Consider the following 16,513-nt stretch of genomic DNA (forward strand, 5'->3'; position numbering starts at 1 on the left):
AACCTACGACATCTTTCCTACTCGCCTTAGTAAACTTTATACTTGCGAACAATTACTTCACCTTTGAACAGCAGACTTACAAACAGATCAGGGGTATAGCCATGGGAACCAAGATGGATCCTTCTTCCCTGGGATCTGCAAGCCATCAGCCTCTGGTTTGGTTTTAGATACAGTGATGTCACCTTTGCCATATGGAGTCATGGTGAGGCTGACCAGCTGAAGTTTGTGAAATCTCAAAATATAGTCTCCCAATTAAATTTCACATTGCCCTATTTCAAATCTCTCTCACTTTCCTTTATGTTGCTACACACTTCTGTTCACACTAAAGCTAGACACAAACAACCGTAGTAACAGTTTGACAGTTGTCATCCTTCACTCTTCTCATCTCAGCCTTCACTGCATATATTATTCTACTGGCCTAGTTCAAAGGCAGATTTTTTGGACTATCATATCCAGTCCTAGTACTGCTGACCTCTCCAAAAAAAACTTAGGAGCACACCTCCTGTACACAGTGTTAGTAATGAATGTAGTAATCAGCTGCTTTGACAAGGCTATGACTTCCTAAAATCATATGCTGAAATGAGATCCATTCTGTCCGACATTCTGCCCACCACAGCTAGAGCAGCTTTTTATCCCCCCTCCTGCCACCAATCTCTGCAATATCCTGCTCAAATCCCTTCTGCACCCATTTCCCTACTCTATGGCTCCTACCCCTGCAATTGTACCTGTTGTAAGATTTGCCTGATACACCCTCTTGCTACCATTTGTACCAGCCCTATAACACAAAAAATGTATACTACCAAATGAGGAGCAGCCTGTGAAACAACATCAACATGTTGTGTAATAGCTGTTATACAAACACTGTTCGACCTTCTACATTGGTATGACTACCATCCACTTAGGATGAATGGGCTTAGAGAATATACAGGGTGTTACAAAAAGGTACGGCCAAACTTTCAGGAAACATTCCTCACACACAAAGAAAGAAAATATGTTATGTGGACATGTGTCCGGAAACAGTTACTTTCCATGTTAGAGCTCATTTTATTACTTCTCTTCAAATCACATTAATCATGGAATCGAACCACACAGCAACAGAACATACCAGTGTCACTTCAAACACTTTGTTACAGGAAATGTTCAAAATGTCCTCCGTTAGCGAGGATACATGCATCCACCCTCCGTCGCATGGAATCCCTGATGCAGCCCTGGAGAATGGCGTATTGTGTCACAGCCGTCCACAATATGAGCAAACTTTCAGGAAACGTTCCTCACCCACAAATAAAGAAAAGATGTTATGTGGACATGTGTCCGGAAACGCTTAATTTCCATGTTAGAGCTCATTTTAGTTTCGTCAGTATGTACTGTACTTCCTCGATTCACCGCCAGTTGGCCCAATTGAAGGAAGGTAATGTTGACTTCGGTACTTGTGTTGACATGCGACTCATTGCTCTACAGTACTAGCATCAAGCACATTAGTACATAGCATCAACAGGTTAGTGTTCATCACGAACGTGGTTTTGCAGTCAGTGCAATGTTTACAAATGCGGAGTTGGCAGATGCCCATTTGATGTATGGATTAGCACGGGGCAATAGCTGTGGCGCGGTACGTTTGTATCAAGACAGATTTCCAGAACGAAGGTGTCCCGACAGGAAGACGTTCGAAGCAATTGATCGGCATCTTAGGGAGCACAGAACATTCCAGCCTATGACTCACGACTGGGGAAGACCTAGAACGACGAGGACACCTGCAATGGACGAGGCAATTCTTCGTACAGTTGACGATAACCCTAATGTCAGCGTCAGACAAGTTGCTGCTGCACAAGGTAACGTTGACCATGTCACTGAGCAAGAAGAGTCTCTACATTTGGTACCAGGGTTACGTCGACAAGAGCTTTCAAATGCCCCCATAAATGAAAGTCAAGAGGGTTGAGGTCAGGAGAGCGTGGAGGGCATGGAATTGGTCCACCTCTACCAATCCATCGGTCACCGAATCTGTTGTTGAGAAGCGTACGAACACTTCGACTGAAATGTGCAGGAGCTCGATCGTGCATGAACCACATGTTGTGTCGTACTTGTAAAGGCACATGTTCTAGCAGCACAGGTAGAGTATCCCGTATGAAATCATGATAACGTGCTCCATTGAGCATAGGAGGAAGAACATGGGGCCCAATCAAGACATCACCAACAATGCCTGCCCAAACGTTCACAGAAAATCTGTATTGATGACGTGATTGCACAATTGCGTGCGGATTCTCATCAGCCCACACATGTTGATTGTGAAAATTTACAATTTGATCACATTGGAATGAAGCCTCATCCATAAAGAGAACATTTGCACTGAAATGAGGATTGACACATTGTTGGATGAACCATTCGCAGAAGTGTACCCGTGGAGGCCAATCAGCTGCTGATAGTGCCTGCACACGCTGTACATGGTACGGAAACAACTGGTTCTCCTGTAGCACTCTCCATACAGTGACATGGTCAACGTTACCTTGTGCAGCAGCAACTTGTCTGACGCTGACATTAGGGTTATCGTCAACTGTACGAAGAATTGCCTCGTCCATTGCAGGTGTCCTCGTCGTTCTAGGTCTTCCCCAGTCGTGAGTCATAGGCTGGAATGTTCTGTGCTCCCTAAGACGCCGATCAATTGCTTCGAACGTCTTCCTGTCGGGACACCTTCGTTCTGGAAATCTGTCTTGATACAAACGTACCGCGCCACAGCTATTGCCCCGTGCTAATCCATACATCAAATGGGCATCTGCCAACTCCGCATTTGTAAACATTGCACTGACTGCAAAACCACGTTCGTGATGAACACTAACCTGTTGATGCTATGTACTAATGTGCTTGATGCTAGTACTGTAGAGCAATGAGTCGCATGTCAACACAAGTACCGAAGTCAACATTACCTTCCTTCAATTGGGCCAACTGGCGGTGAATCGAGGAAGTACAGTACATACTGACGAAACTAAAATGAGCTCTAACATGGAAATTAAGCATTTCCGGACACATGTCCACATAACATCTTTTCTTTATTTGTGGGTGAGGAACGTTTCCTGAAAGTTTGGCCGTACCTTTCTGTAACACCTTGTATACGGGTAACACACAATATCCTGTTGGTGTTTGGATTCTCTCTCTGGACACCAGTTTCTCAGAACTCTACAGGCGGGAAGTGGCGTACAACATGTGCTTGGTTCTCGTCACCCATCTGCCACAAATTTATGTTAATTTCTGTGATATCAACATTTCTTTTCAGTAATTATAACTTATCTCCACTCCCATTATTTTTCTAAGCCTTTTATTTTACAATCTGCCTATTTTTTTCCCACCCCCTCACCTGTCTTCCGTATGTAATACACTTAGCTTTCGAATCTTATTGGCTCTTGCACCATGTTGTTTCAGTAATCTATGGCTTAGTTATTAGCCTCTCTCCCTGCTTTAAGTTCGCAGGTATTCAAATCTCTTCTGGCATAGGCAACAACAATCAATCTTTCCCTCTCATTCTGTCCAATAGGTCTCCCCTGACCCAGGATTGTTGGCGACTTTTCTGAACTCTCGCCATTTCCTGAACCATATCAGTCCTTTTCCTTCATCCCTTTTCCTTTCCCTTCAGTCCTTTTGCCAGGATAAGCAGCTACCGGCTCCAAAAGCTTGGGTGTTCCCATATCTTTTATATGTGTTCTCTCCTGCCACCTCTTGGCGAGTAGATTTTTTTATCTATACATACTACATTATATTTTCAAACACTGATTATCATCATTAAAACAGATTATATAAGAAGTAAAAATATTTAATAACACACCTAGCATCCTCAGAGCTGTAGTGTTACAGCAACATTAAGTGCCAAAGCTAGTATATGCAATATTTAAATAAAGTAAGGGAAAGGCAACTACTTACCTACAGAGGACTGGTGTGTGGCACACATTAACACTAGCTTTCGAGCTCTTGCTTCTTTTCTAGCTAGAGAACACACATTCTCACACCCAACCACACAGACACCCAAACATATACAACATTACAAATGTGGACATTCACATTTGGGTGTCTGCAGGTGCATACTCTTACTAGAAAAAGAGCAAGAGCTCAAAAGCTAATGTTAACTGTTTTCTGTTAAATGTTTCTGTGCACAACGCACCAGTATTGTATAGGTAAGTGGTTGCCTCGCCCCTATTTTTCATACTTTTTCATCCAGGAATTTCCATTATTGTTATATGACAATATTTTTTACTTTGAAACAGCTTTTTGATGTTGCTATTAATGCCAAATTTTTTATAGCAATGTGTCCGAGAATCTGTGTTGCAAATGGCATTTTGTATTTGATGTCAACATGTAGCTAAAAAGGACAAATTGTGGCTAGAGAAAAAAATCACATTATTTGGACCTGGTATCTTGTGCCCAGTTTAGTTCTATTTATTACAGCGTTGTCTAGTATGGGTAACACACCTATGAAAACTGTTGCTACTTCTCAACACAAACAAATATCAGTAGTTGAAAGCACAACAATGCTAAAAGAAGATAACGAGACAAAGATAGTTTCAGAAAAAGTACTGTCAAAGTTTTGGCAAAGGCAAATGTTCTACTCGAATAGCTTGGAAATCATGCCTATGGCATATATTGGTGGATTCTTGAATAAAGATTTACCACACAAGAGGACTTTGTGCAAGAAATATTAGTCAGACTGGAGGTTAGGGTGTATATTACAAATAACAGGAGAAACAGCCCTGTGACCTAGTACGCACACTCTTATGTGCAGAATGTGTGTTTCTTAAACACAACATGAATATCACACTATTTGTAGCTCTCAAGTTGTGAAGTGAACTGCAACTCAGTTTTTCTGTTCACTGTTGTTTGTGGTCATTCTCGAATTTTGAAGGAGGCATTATCTGAGGGATAAGTATACAATTAAAATGCATTTCTTGTGCACAAGAATACCACATTATTTTTCAGAAACATGTCAGAGCCCTGAGCTTTTTTACATCAGCATGCACAAAAGAAGAATTCTAGAAACGAGTTGCATACAACGTAAGTAGTCCAAGTTTCCTACTAGTATGAACCTTTTCACAACTTTTATCTCATACAAGTCATACAGTGCAATGCAATTTGTCAAATTTGCCATTAAGCTCTGTGAAGTTCTGATGCACTGTTACAGAGAACATAAAATGGGTACTCTAGAACTGCAAATGGCATACGGAACACGTACCATAAAAAACAAGGTGGTTTCATTTCCTTAAAATTTCCTGATGCCAGTCACAATTTTTTCCCAATTTACTTTACACACAAGACATTTGGTAAAGTAAGTCCCATACTCAAGTTCATTTTCTTGTAGCACTATAACATCCTAAGTGGGATACTTGCTGTGTTTGAGGAGTTGCATCATTGTGGTGACTGTTGTAATGCAACCACATGAAAATTTTATCATGCCTTTTGTCCTACTGGTATGTCAAAAAGTGAAATTAACTGGACTAACAGAATTTTGTATATCCTCTTACGCAGACACTCACACCTTGCACACTTCTCATGACACACACAATTCACTTACAAATTATATTAGCAGCATTATTTTCACATTTGATACCGTTTCACCCATAAAATATCAGTTCTGTTTTTTCTTTAAAAAAAAAAAAAAAACCGATGAAACAGTAGCAATCAACGAAGTAACTGCCAAGTATAATATGTAAAATACCATGTAAATATTAAGAATTCATGTGTGTTTAAATCTATAGGTCAAATCAAATTAGTTAATTTATGTAAACTTTGAAGCTAATTTCATCCAAAAGAGATGTTACCATTGTCATGTCCCTAGTAATTACAACAACAGCAAAATTATAAGAAAACAAAAGCTCACCTATTTTTGGTTCAAGAAGGAAAAACAAGCAAAGGGAATCTTCATTTATTTCATCTGGGCCTGACACATTCCAGCTGAGAACAGATTTTGGAAAGATTGCCATAGGTCCCACTATGAACAACCCGTTATTGAGTCTAAATCCCATCTGAAACATATTTTTTAAATATAATTATTCATCTTGAAATGGAGGAAGACAGACATGTGCAAACTGCAAAATATTTCATAAAATATTTGCGGCGGTTCTACCATCACTATGTGGAAACTGTATTAGTGCCTTGTGTGATGATATGATAATGATGTAAAATTGATTTCCTGCCTGAACACTGTTAAATATCAAAAATTAAATTCTGTGAAACAGGAAAATTCATCAGAATCAGCAGCTACAAAACCATATTACTGCCTAAACACTTAGTAAGTCATACATAATTTCAACATAATACAACCTAATCACAATTCATATCACTTACACATTATATTTGAAAACCACACAGCCAATGTTACACATATTTCATCACCTTTCCAAGTTTCATTAACCTATGAATTAAAATGTCTCAAGGATATTAAAATACTACATGTGCATTACAATGAACGGTGTTCATCTGTTGTTCTTCAAAACAAACACTAGCTTCAAGTTGAATTACAGTCTTTGAACAGCACAGCGGTATGCATTAAAGGACATTGGCATGTAGATATTGAACTATGGCATATGCTGGTAGTCCTTTCGTCATATGACTGCAAGTTAGCACTGACCATAATGGGTTGGGGATCGTGTAGTTATGTAAGAGATGGCACACATTTTAAAGCTACAGAAGACCTTATAACGTTTCGTGAAGATAATTTGAATTGGCACCTGTCAAACTAACAAAGCTACACATCTCTAAATAGATAGTCATTCTATGAGTGTGCCACTAACCTTGTGAAAAAGTGGACACTTTCAACACATTAACCGAAGTCTTGGAAAGTTCAAACCCCAAAACTAACATAATAAAATGTGGAGACATGGATATTAACACGTTAAATTACTACTAACTTCCTAAATGTTCCTAACACTTTTGGCATGACATAACTGATAAAAAGAAAAGAGAAAATGTTGTCTTTGCTGTGAGTCCAGGCATTGCAACAACGTATGTTCTTTCTTCCATAACCTCATCATCTACTCTCACATTCTCTTCACCTCGACCTTCTCAACTCAGCAGCAGACCTCCTTGGATATCAATCTCCACCTCTCAGATTGTTCCACGTCACTACTAACAGTACCTCCAGCTCGACAGCGGTCATGTCTTCCACGTCAAAAACTCTCTTCCTTACAGCACTGCCACCCGTGGATTCCACATCTGCAGTGGAAAGCAGGAGTTGTTAAAACACTGACAACCTTGCCAGAGCAGTTACTGACAGACAATAATCCTATCTGCCTCATCACAGAAAGTACTCCCTTGTAATCTCCTTCTCTGATGCGAATAAATCAGTTAATCAGCCACTGACCAGCACTCCTCTCGTCACCCAGTATCACCCTGGCCCCAAAAACGTCAACCCTTTCTTCAGGGCTTCAGCTGCCTCTCGTCGAGCTCTGAGATGAGGTGTACATACCGAAAATCCTACTCATGTCACCCAAAGTAGTGTTCAACCTACAGAATATCCCTGTCCGTCTCTATTCCAATCCTGCAACCCCATGGGTCATTCCCTCATGGTTGACGGGGGTGCAAGACCTGTCACATACAACCTCCCCCCTCCCCTTTTCCACATTCCAGTCACAGGCTTCTTGTACAGCATTCTACATGAGCCTGACTTGTAACCAACTGTCTTCTCACACGAGTACCTGGTCGGAAACTGCATAATTGACCATCCTGTTGCCAATCATAATGCACACCATGACACAAATGACCTCAACAGCTGCTTCACTATGCGAACCATTTGGATACACCCTGCCAGCCCAAGTTTCTGTGAACCATGCTGATGGGAATTGTCTACATAGCACATCTTGCACTCTCACAATTCCTCTGGCCTAAACCTCTGCTAACCTGTTTCCCACTAGCTCAATGTATCTTCTTCCTTCTCTCGTCTGTTACTGCCCAAACCATTCCTACCCTGTCTAGATCATATACTGCCTTCTTGCACTGCTCTTCATCTCCTTGTCCCTGCCCACACAGGCAATCTCTCTCTGCTTCGTTTGTGATCCCTCTGTCTCCCTCTTCTTTCCTTCCCCACCTCCCTATCTCCCTCTTGCATGGTCTACCATCTAATCTCCACGCACCTTGTCGTCAAGCCACTAAGTCGTGCGTCAAAAGACCTGCCTCACTTTATTCCACTACCTCCTCCTTGCTTCCTGCATCCTCCCTGTCCCCTCCCCATTTCCATCAGCTCAGGCAACTGCTCTCAATAATCTATAATTAGTAATTAGTCTCGCCATAGCTTATGTTTGTCTATGTGTCACACATAAGCCCACTATAGGTGTGTGGTTGCCTTTCCCTTATTTATTAACATGTTCAGAAGGAAAGTTGCTACTCATCATATAGCGGAGATGCTGAGTCGCAGATAGGCACAACAAAAAGACTTTAACAATTAAAGCTTTCGGCCATTGGCCTTTACCAACCAAAAAAAAAAAAAAAAAACACACACACACACACACGACTGCAGTCTCAGGCAACTGAAACCACACTGCCATCTCTGCTATATGGTGAGTAGCAACTTTCCTTCTCATAATTTTGTTACATTCCATTCTGGATTTTCCACTGTTTGATATCTGCCTGACAGCTTTTCTTTGATCGTAACCCAGTGCGGTTTTCCTTCATTATTATTTTCTTTTGCATCACTATACTCAATGTCCATCCTTCTTTCTCTTCTTTCCTGTGTTTCTCTTGCTGCCTTGCAAACCTTCATTCTCCACACCCGCGACATTACCAATTGGCAGTGTAGTTCAGTTGCCTGAGACTGCAGTCATGTGGGTGAGTTGCGTTTGCATGTGTGTCCATTGTTGATGAAGGCCAGTGGCCAAAAGCTTTAATTATGGAAGTCTTTTTGTTGTGCCTTTCTGCGACTCAGTATCTCTGCTATATGGAGAGTAGCAGCTTTCCTTCTCAATATTGTTACATTCCATCCTGGATTTTCCACTGTTTGATTTTATTAATACGTTCATATGAGTTAATCAGTGCTGCTCCTGTCATGTGACTAAATTAACACTGGTTGACGGAGATACAGTAATAGTAGATGTAGGCAACAATGAATTGGCAGACTACATTGCAGAAAGCACTTTTGTTGTGGTGGAAACTGCATCTTTGTTAAGATAGGAACAGGATCCAAGTCTATAAGCAACTTAAGCTACTAACTACAGAAAAAAGATTTGAAAACATCAGCATTCACAATAACTGTAGTATATCTACACAGATCCAATGAAGATGTAAATAAAAAATTCTCCAAGACCTAGAAAATACAATAACAGCAAAAATATGCATACTTTACTCAGTTTTTGCTGATTTCAGTATAAACTTTGCAAATCAGATAATACAAGAACTGAAATAATAAATCCAGTTACTTTCATGTAACCTAGAAATTACAATATATTCCCCTACATGAGAAACTTCCTGTACACAGCCTACTGTCAATCAAATAATAGTCAATGACAATCGGAAGCAACACAAATTAAAAATATTTAGAACAGGAATAACAAGCCACTATGGCCAGATCATAAGTTTCTACTTGGAAAGCAATAACTCGCAGAATGATAAACAATGTACAAAATTAGATCTTATAGTAATTAGTAACTTGAAGCATTTAGGTGCACTTAAATCAAGAGTCATGGGTTCAAATTTATAGTCCAGGAAGTATATCTGGTATATTTAATATATTCATACACACATTTAAACAATATTTTGATATAACTTTTCTACTTCACACTAGCAATTTAAAAATAAGCAACAGAAACAGCTGGACCACTCCTGGTATAAGAAAATACCTGCAGATTAAAAAAGACAAAAGCATATGTTCTTGACTAACACAAGAGATATTGGATGTAACTGATGACAGGATACCACATAAAAACACAGGCAAATAGGGGATAAAGAAAACAATTAGGTTGAAAATTGCAAAACAGCAAAGCAGGAGATGCTAGACAGGGCTGTAGAAGCATGCATGACTAGGGAAAAGATATATGCTGCCAACAAGAAAAGTTAATGAAATTTGAACAGAAAGGACACACCTGTCTCAATATTAAGAGCTTGGGTAGCAACACCATACTAACCAAAGAAGGGAAAGCTGAAAGGTGGAGGGAATTTACAGATAGGATATATAAGGAAAATGAACTCTAAGGCAATATTGTAGAAAGGGAAGAGATAGTAGGCCTAGTTGAAGATGAATTGGGAGATATGATACTGTGAAAAAAATTTGGCAGGCCTAAGTCAAAACGAAGCTCCTGGAATAGACAATATTCCCTCAGAATTATTGAGGTCGTTAGGATACCCAGTGATGATAAAAATGTTCCACCTCGTGCTGTATATACGAGACATGTGAAACACAGACTTAAAGAAGAATGTAATAATTCCAGTTTTGAAGAAGGCAGAACTTGCAGACAGGTTTAAATATTACAGAACTCTCAGTTTAATAAATCATGTCTGTAACATAGTGAAACAAATTTACAGAATAGAAAAACAGGTAGCAGCTGACCTTGGAGATCGTCAGTTTGGGCTTCAGACAATTGTATAAAAATGTGAAAGCAATACTGATCCTGAAACTTATCTTAACAGATAAGATAATGTAAGGCAAACTTATGGTTTTAATATCTGTAGATTTAGAGACCTGTTAACACCAAATGTACATTTAAGTGTAAAGTAGTCTTTTCTGAGGGTATTTGTGTGGAGTGTAGCACAAAAAGTGGATAATAAACAGTTCAGACAAGAGTATGTTGCTACAGAAGAATGCTGCAGATCAGAGGAGAGGATGAAAATAAAGCAGTCGCCAATACAAATTCTTTTGAACACCACAGAGCTTCACTAGGCATGGTCCTGTCGGAGATGGTATGCTGTTGCCTTCCTCCATTCTTTGAACTGGCTCAACCAGCCAGTTATAGCAGTGACGTACAGTTTAATGTGGATACCAAACCATGGTGCAACTGGGCACTTTTCATATCAACAAACATTGCCACAGGTGGAAGAAGTAATAAGTGATGGATAAAAATCCTAGGATACTGACTGGAATTAGGCTAAAACAGAAATTTGTGGCACACGTTTACAACATGAAATGATGAGACACATCCATATGCATCAAGGAATTGTGACTATGGTAATGGACGAGGGGTGTGTGTGTGTGCGGGGGGGGGGGGGGGGGGGGGGCGGGCGGTTGTAGAGAGAGACCACAACTAGAGTACAGTATGCAGGTTCAGTTGGCTGTAGGTTGCAGTAGCTGTGTAGATATAAGGAGGCTTGTACAAAATAGAATAGTGTGGAGAGCTGCATCAAACTAGTCTTTGAGCTGACAGCCACAACAACAACAAAGGACAACACTTAATACAATAATTTAAGGACTGCATACATTTTGCACACGACTATTCAGTACTGAATATGGGATAGTATTTTGATGAAACTGTGGAGGAAGCCATAAATCCTCCAGACTTCCGAAAAAGGTTATTAGATTAGCACTAGAAGAGTGAAAATTTCATTCTGGAAACATCCGCCAGGCTGTGTCTAAGCCGTGTCTCTGTAATATCCTTTGTTCCAGAAGTGCTAGTTCTGCAAGGTTCACAGAAGAGCTTCTGTGAAGCCTGGAGAGTAAGAGATGAAGTATTAGCGGAATTGAAGCTGCAGGGACAGGTTGTGAGTCACGCTTTCTCAGTCCAGCAAACAGTCTTAATCTGTCAGGACGTTTCAGCACTAGAAGTAGTTCAGGAAACATCATGCAGAGAACTATTTAAAGAAAACAAAATTCTATGATTCTCTGAATGTACCTAATCAAAAATTATGTACTATAAAAGAAAAAATGAATAGTAGTGATCAGTGTATCACCCATACTGAATCTGTGCAGAGACAAGTAAATGTCATAGACACAGCAGACAAATACGCCACTATTCCAAGAAAGACATACTCCACCCTGACAACAAACTGTATAATGCATTACCAAGTTTCATAAAAATAATAATAGGCATTTACAGATACATTCAGGTCATCAGTAAAAGATAGATGGTTGAGCACTGCTTCCACTCTGCGAGGAAGTAAGTTATCTACAAAAACAAAACTGTGTAACTTGTTGCTGCAATACTTGTAAAGTGTTCTCAGTAATTGTATTATTATTACTACATGAAACATAATTGTCATTTACTGTAAGAAATTTTTTATTTCTTAAGAACTAGTCAATGTTACTGTACGCATTACAACACTAGATTTCCAGGACGATTAAATAAAAAATAAACATGGTCTGAGACTTTATCGATGATATATGAGAAAAGCAATGTACCACAACCACAGAAGTTGGTAAAAGTTGCGCAGTGGACATCATCCCCCCCCCCCCTTAACCTCGTAACATTTTTTGTAGTTTATGTGTGATTATGCACATAATATGCATCAAAATATCCATCAGAGACTTATTCATTATCTATTGCACATTTTCAGAATTTAATAGCAATTTTACCTTTTACGATGAAAATTCGTGGCAAAGTGCATTTAAATATTGCACGAATATAAATATTAGACTACGCAACATGTTAGTCTGTTTGGCATTCATTGGCTTCACCAACTCACAACCAAAGACCATTTTTCAACCTAACTAGAAGTTGGGCTGTGATACAGATCAGTGTCACAACAACCAAGATTTCAAGGGGAGGGAGACGTGGGTGTAATACTGCACTCTAACTCACTTAAAATGTTACATGTACCACTACTCAAAGAGTTAACACACACTAATGACCTAGTCTTTTTCCCAATTTCAAATGTGCAATAAACCTTTCATAACAGTAAGGCAGTGATTACTATAGTGTAGGGTACGCCTGGAGTACATTTCCATTCTTTCAAATATGTCACACTGAAATTGTAAATTTAAATTGACAGTGTCAAATGTCCTGTTTAAAATGCTTGAAGCATTAAATTGTGTGGTTAAACTGTTCGCACTTTTCATTTGACATTTACAATTGGGAAAATGAGCTGTGGTGAAATGAAACTTTATTTAACATTGCCTGAATTCCAGGTAGTAGGGAAGCATTGACTGATAGGCCAAGTCCTGAGACATCAAGGAATTGTGAATGTGGTGACGTATGTAGGTGGGGGAGGTAAAATCTATAGGAGGAGGCCACGGATTCATTACACTGAGCAGATTCAGATGGTTGGAGGCTGCACGGTTATGCAGATTAGAGGCTTGCAGAAGATTGACCTGCATGGAGAGAAGCACGAAACAAGTTTTGGGGCTGAGGACCAGAACGACAGCAGTCAACGAGATGACAACTTATTAAAATACATTTCTGTATTCTTAAGGGTGCCCCCTCCATAGGAGCCAAAACACGGCTGGAATTTAATACGGAATCCGCTCCTAGTTCTTTGGGAAAAGTATTAGGCCTACTCTCGGTTGGGTTCATGTAACACATTTTTCAGATGTTAGGAGCATTCAGCATTGACTACATTGTGTATAACTGTATATTCAGTCTCTGGTCTCTCGAATCTTGCGTGCAAAGTTAGTGAGCATTTACCTGGCTGTAAGAATTAATCATTAAGCCTAGGTCAAATTCTCTATTGAGAATTTGCACAGTTGTCTTGCCATCTGGATCATAGCTGTGCAACGAAGGAGGAGTCCGGAAGTAGTTTCTCCTAACAACAGAAAGTAAGTCCTGTTCACCAAAACTGAAGTAATCGCTCGCACAGTTTTATATCCATAACCGGCAAGCACAGTGATTTATACGCTACATTTCGCGTAATAATGAAAGCATACCCCAGTACAGTGACATGCCTCCTACTGAGCACTGCAAACCTCCATGAGAGGTTTGGAACTAAACTAAACATAAATAACACGGCAAAAATCCACACAAAAACGACTACACAAATAATTTAGCTGTTGCAACTGGTTTCAGCAACCCGCCAGAAGCAATGTAATATCTTTCGTGATGAAATATTTGGTTCGTTTGGACTACACCAGTGATCTCTATACTATGGAGATCACTGGACTACACGTTCTGCGGTTGCGATATGTCGATTATCTCATTGGTAAACATCTACTCTGCAACATGTAAAGTGAATGCCAGAGATTACTTCCAATTGTGTAACGTGGGCAGCGTTTCCGCACGTTCCATTTAAGTATGGAATGAGGAAGAGTAACCCTTAAATGTTTCCGTGCTTATCGTAATTATCGAATCTTGTCTTTGCATAACCTACGGGAGCGATGCGTATGAGGCCGATTTCCACTTAGGATTACGAACCGTCTTGCTTTTCGACGCTGTTTTTCGTGTCCAACTGGCATTTTTGCTTTTCAGAAAATGTCCGACTTTTTGGTAGCCCAACGAAGTTGTATTTCATCATCTACAGAATTTCAGTGCAGTGTAATTGGACAGAAGTATAAGCTGTAAACAGTTGCTGTATGTTTTTGACTAAATACGCTGCTAATGGTGTAATTGTTCGGAGAAACGTGAGGATTTTCACAAGCATGAATTGAGATCTATGTTCATGTCTGCGACCCACGCGATATTCCATCCCGAGGCTGCCAAGGAATTGTGTTCCCTGATCGGCTAACGTTCATGACATCGCCGTACTGGTAACCTTCATGACTTAACGTCTGTTCTAAGTCAGTAATTCATTTATTTATTCGTCCATAAACCATTCAGTACAACAGTATTGGACATATCAGATACATTACGTAAGTAATATGTACATACCGGGCGAGTTTTTTATTTTGAGACAACGAAATATCTCATAAACTACGCATCGGATTAAAAACTGGGAAAATACGTGCTGAATATTTTTAGAAGTGCTATTCGGCCATACCTACATTGACCCTCTCACTCCCAACCCCACCCCTGGGGTGGGAGGAACTTTGAAATCTTAATGGAAAACATCCTATTTTATCGTCAATTCGGATTTGCGGGGAGAAGTTGCGTAGCTTCAGTATGTATCACTTTTGTCGTTGCGCGATGAATGGCGCTGTGATCCACAAATAACAATTATGTTCCAAAATGCTATTATCTTGATCAAAATATATTAGATCAAAAAAAAAAAAAGAAAAAAAAAAGAAAACCAGAGATGACCAGTTAGTGTGTAAAAAGATTGTGTGAGCCGTATCTCCTTACCAATGGGGTGCTCGTTTGAGGTACCGTATGTACTCTCATCAACAGGGTGCTTTTTTGTAAAACTAAGTACCAGTACGTGCTTGTAAAAAAGATCCTACATCCTATCTCAGCACCAACTGGCTAGGGTACTGTCTAGTACTACACTGAAGCGCCAGAGAAACTGGTATAGGCATGCGTATTCAACCGGGAGTGTCATCCATCTCTGGCGGTACTCCGTAAGGATACCGCCCTTCGATTGTGCCATTGCAGCACTAATCGAAGCGCTAGGTTTCAGGTGCCAGCCAGCCAGCCAGCGGTCCAGCCGAGCAGCAGCAGCAGTCGTCCCGGCCAGCTGCAGCGGTCCAGCCGACAGCAGCCAGCCCGCCCTCCAGCAGCAGCAGCGGTCCAGCCAGCAGCAGCAGCAGCAGCAAGCCAGCCCTCTAGCAGCAGCAGCGGTCCAGCCAGCAGGCCTTCCAGTAGCAGCAGCAGTGGCCCCGGCCCTGGCCCCGTCCGCGGCGGCAGCAGCAGCTGCAGCAGCAGCATTCCTGCCACCCGTCGCCGAGTCAGCGCCAGCAGCGTGGGACTCTGGTCTTCGTCCATCTTCGTCTTCCTCCGTCTTCATCTTCATCCGTCTTCGTCTTCATCCGTCATCGCCTGTCCTCAGTTTTTGTCCTTTCTTTTTCGTTCTGTGCGTTTTTGTTTCTCCCTGTCGTCATGTCCGCCCCCACCACCACTACCACCTCTGCCGCCACCACCACCATAACATGGTGTGCCCAGTCACACCCCCCTCTTTCCATCCCACCTCTTCTCACTCTCTCTTCGCCCTCGCTCTTTGTCGCCCCCTCTCCAGCTTCTTCGTCCCGCTCCTTTCCCTCTGATCCTTTCCCCCCACTCCCCCAGCCTGTCACTGCAGCTCCAGCTAGGGTGGTGGCCCAACTCTCCCCATCGCCTTCGCCATCACCGCCGCCACCGTCACCGCCGCCATCGCCTTCACCGTCACCATCTCTGGCGCCGACTGCTGCGTCCATGCCGGGACCTGTCCCTTCCCATCACCTCCCTATAGCTCCCGTCCCTCATATCACCACCCGCCCTTCCGCCGCCGTTAAACGCCTTAGTGGCACCACCACCTCCTCCGCTCCCAAAAAGGCCCCGCCCCGTCCTCCTTCCCCCCCCCAGGGTGCCATGGATGTCTCCCCACTTGGCCCTGCTCCCTCCGCCTCCTCCTCCTCCTCCTCCTCCTCCTCCCCCCCTCTTTATACAAATACCTCCTCTCCCGTCCCGATCCTTCCCTTCTCGAGGCCCGGAATCTCTCCCTCCTCCTCCACCAACACTTCCCTGGTGCCCCCCTCTCTCTCCTCACTCCCAGATGGGATTCCATTCTCATCTCCTCCCCCAGCCCAACCCTCCATACTGACATCCTCTCCCGCCTCCCCATC

General features: G+C 41.6%; 1 protein-coding gene across 1 annotated transcript in view; it reads right to left on the reverse strand.

Annotated features, from left to right (window-relative positions):
- LOC126203156 (NADH dehydrogenase [ubiquinone] 1 alpha subcomplex assembly factor 3) overlaps positions 1-13,935 on the reverse strand; it is a 30,366-nt gene extending 16,431 nt beyond the window's left edge. The window contains exons 1-3 of the mRNA XM_049937398.1: positions 13,751-13,935; positions 13,512-13,629; positions 5,852-5,996 (exon numbers count right to left, since the gene is read on the reverse strand). Coding sequence (XP_049793355.1) covers positions 5,852-5,996; positions 13,512-13,629; positions 13,751-13,821 — 334 coding nt within the window. The 5' untranslated portion in view covers positions 13,822-13,935. The remainder of the gene's footprint in view (positions 1-5,851; positions 5,997-13,511; positions 13,630-13,750) is intronic.
- Positions 13,936-16,513: the final 2,578 nt, after the last annotated feature.

Source organism: Schistocerca nitens, chromosome 9, assembly GCF_023898315.1.
Source record: "Schistocerca nitens isolate TAMUIC-IGC-003100 chromosome 9, iqSchNite1.1, whole genome shotgun sequence".
Taxonomy (NCBI): Eukaryota; Metazoa; Arthropoda; class Insecta; order Orthoptera; family Acrididae; genus Schistocerca; species Schistocerca nitens.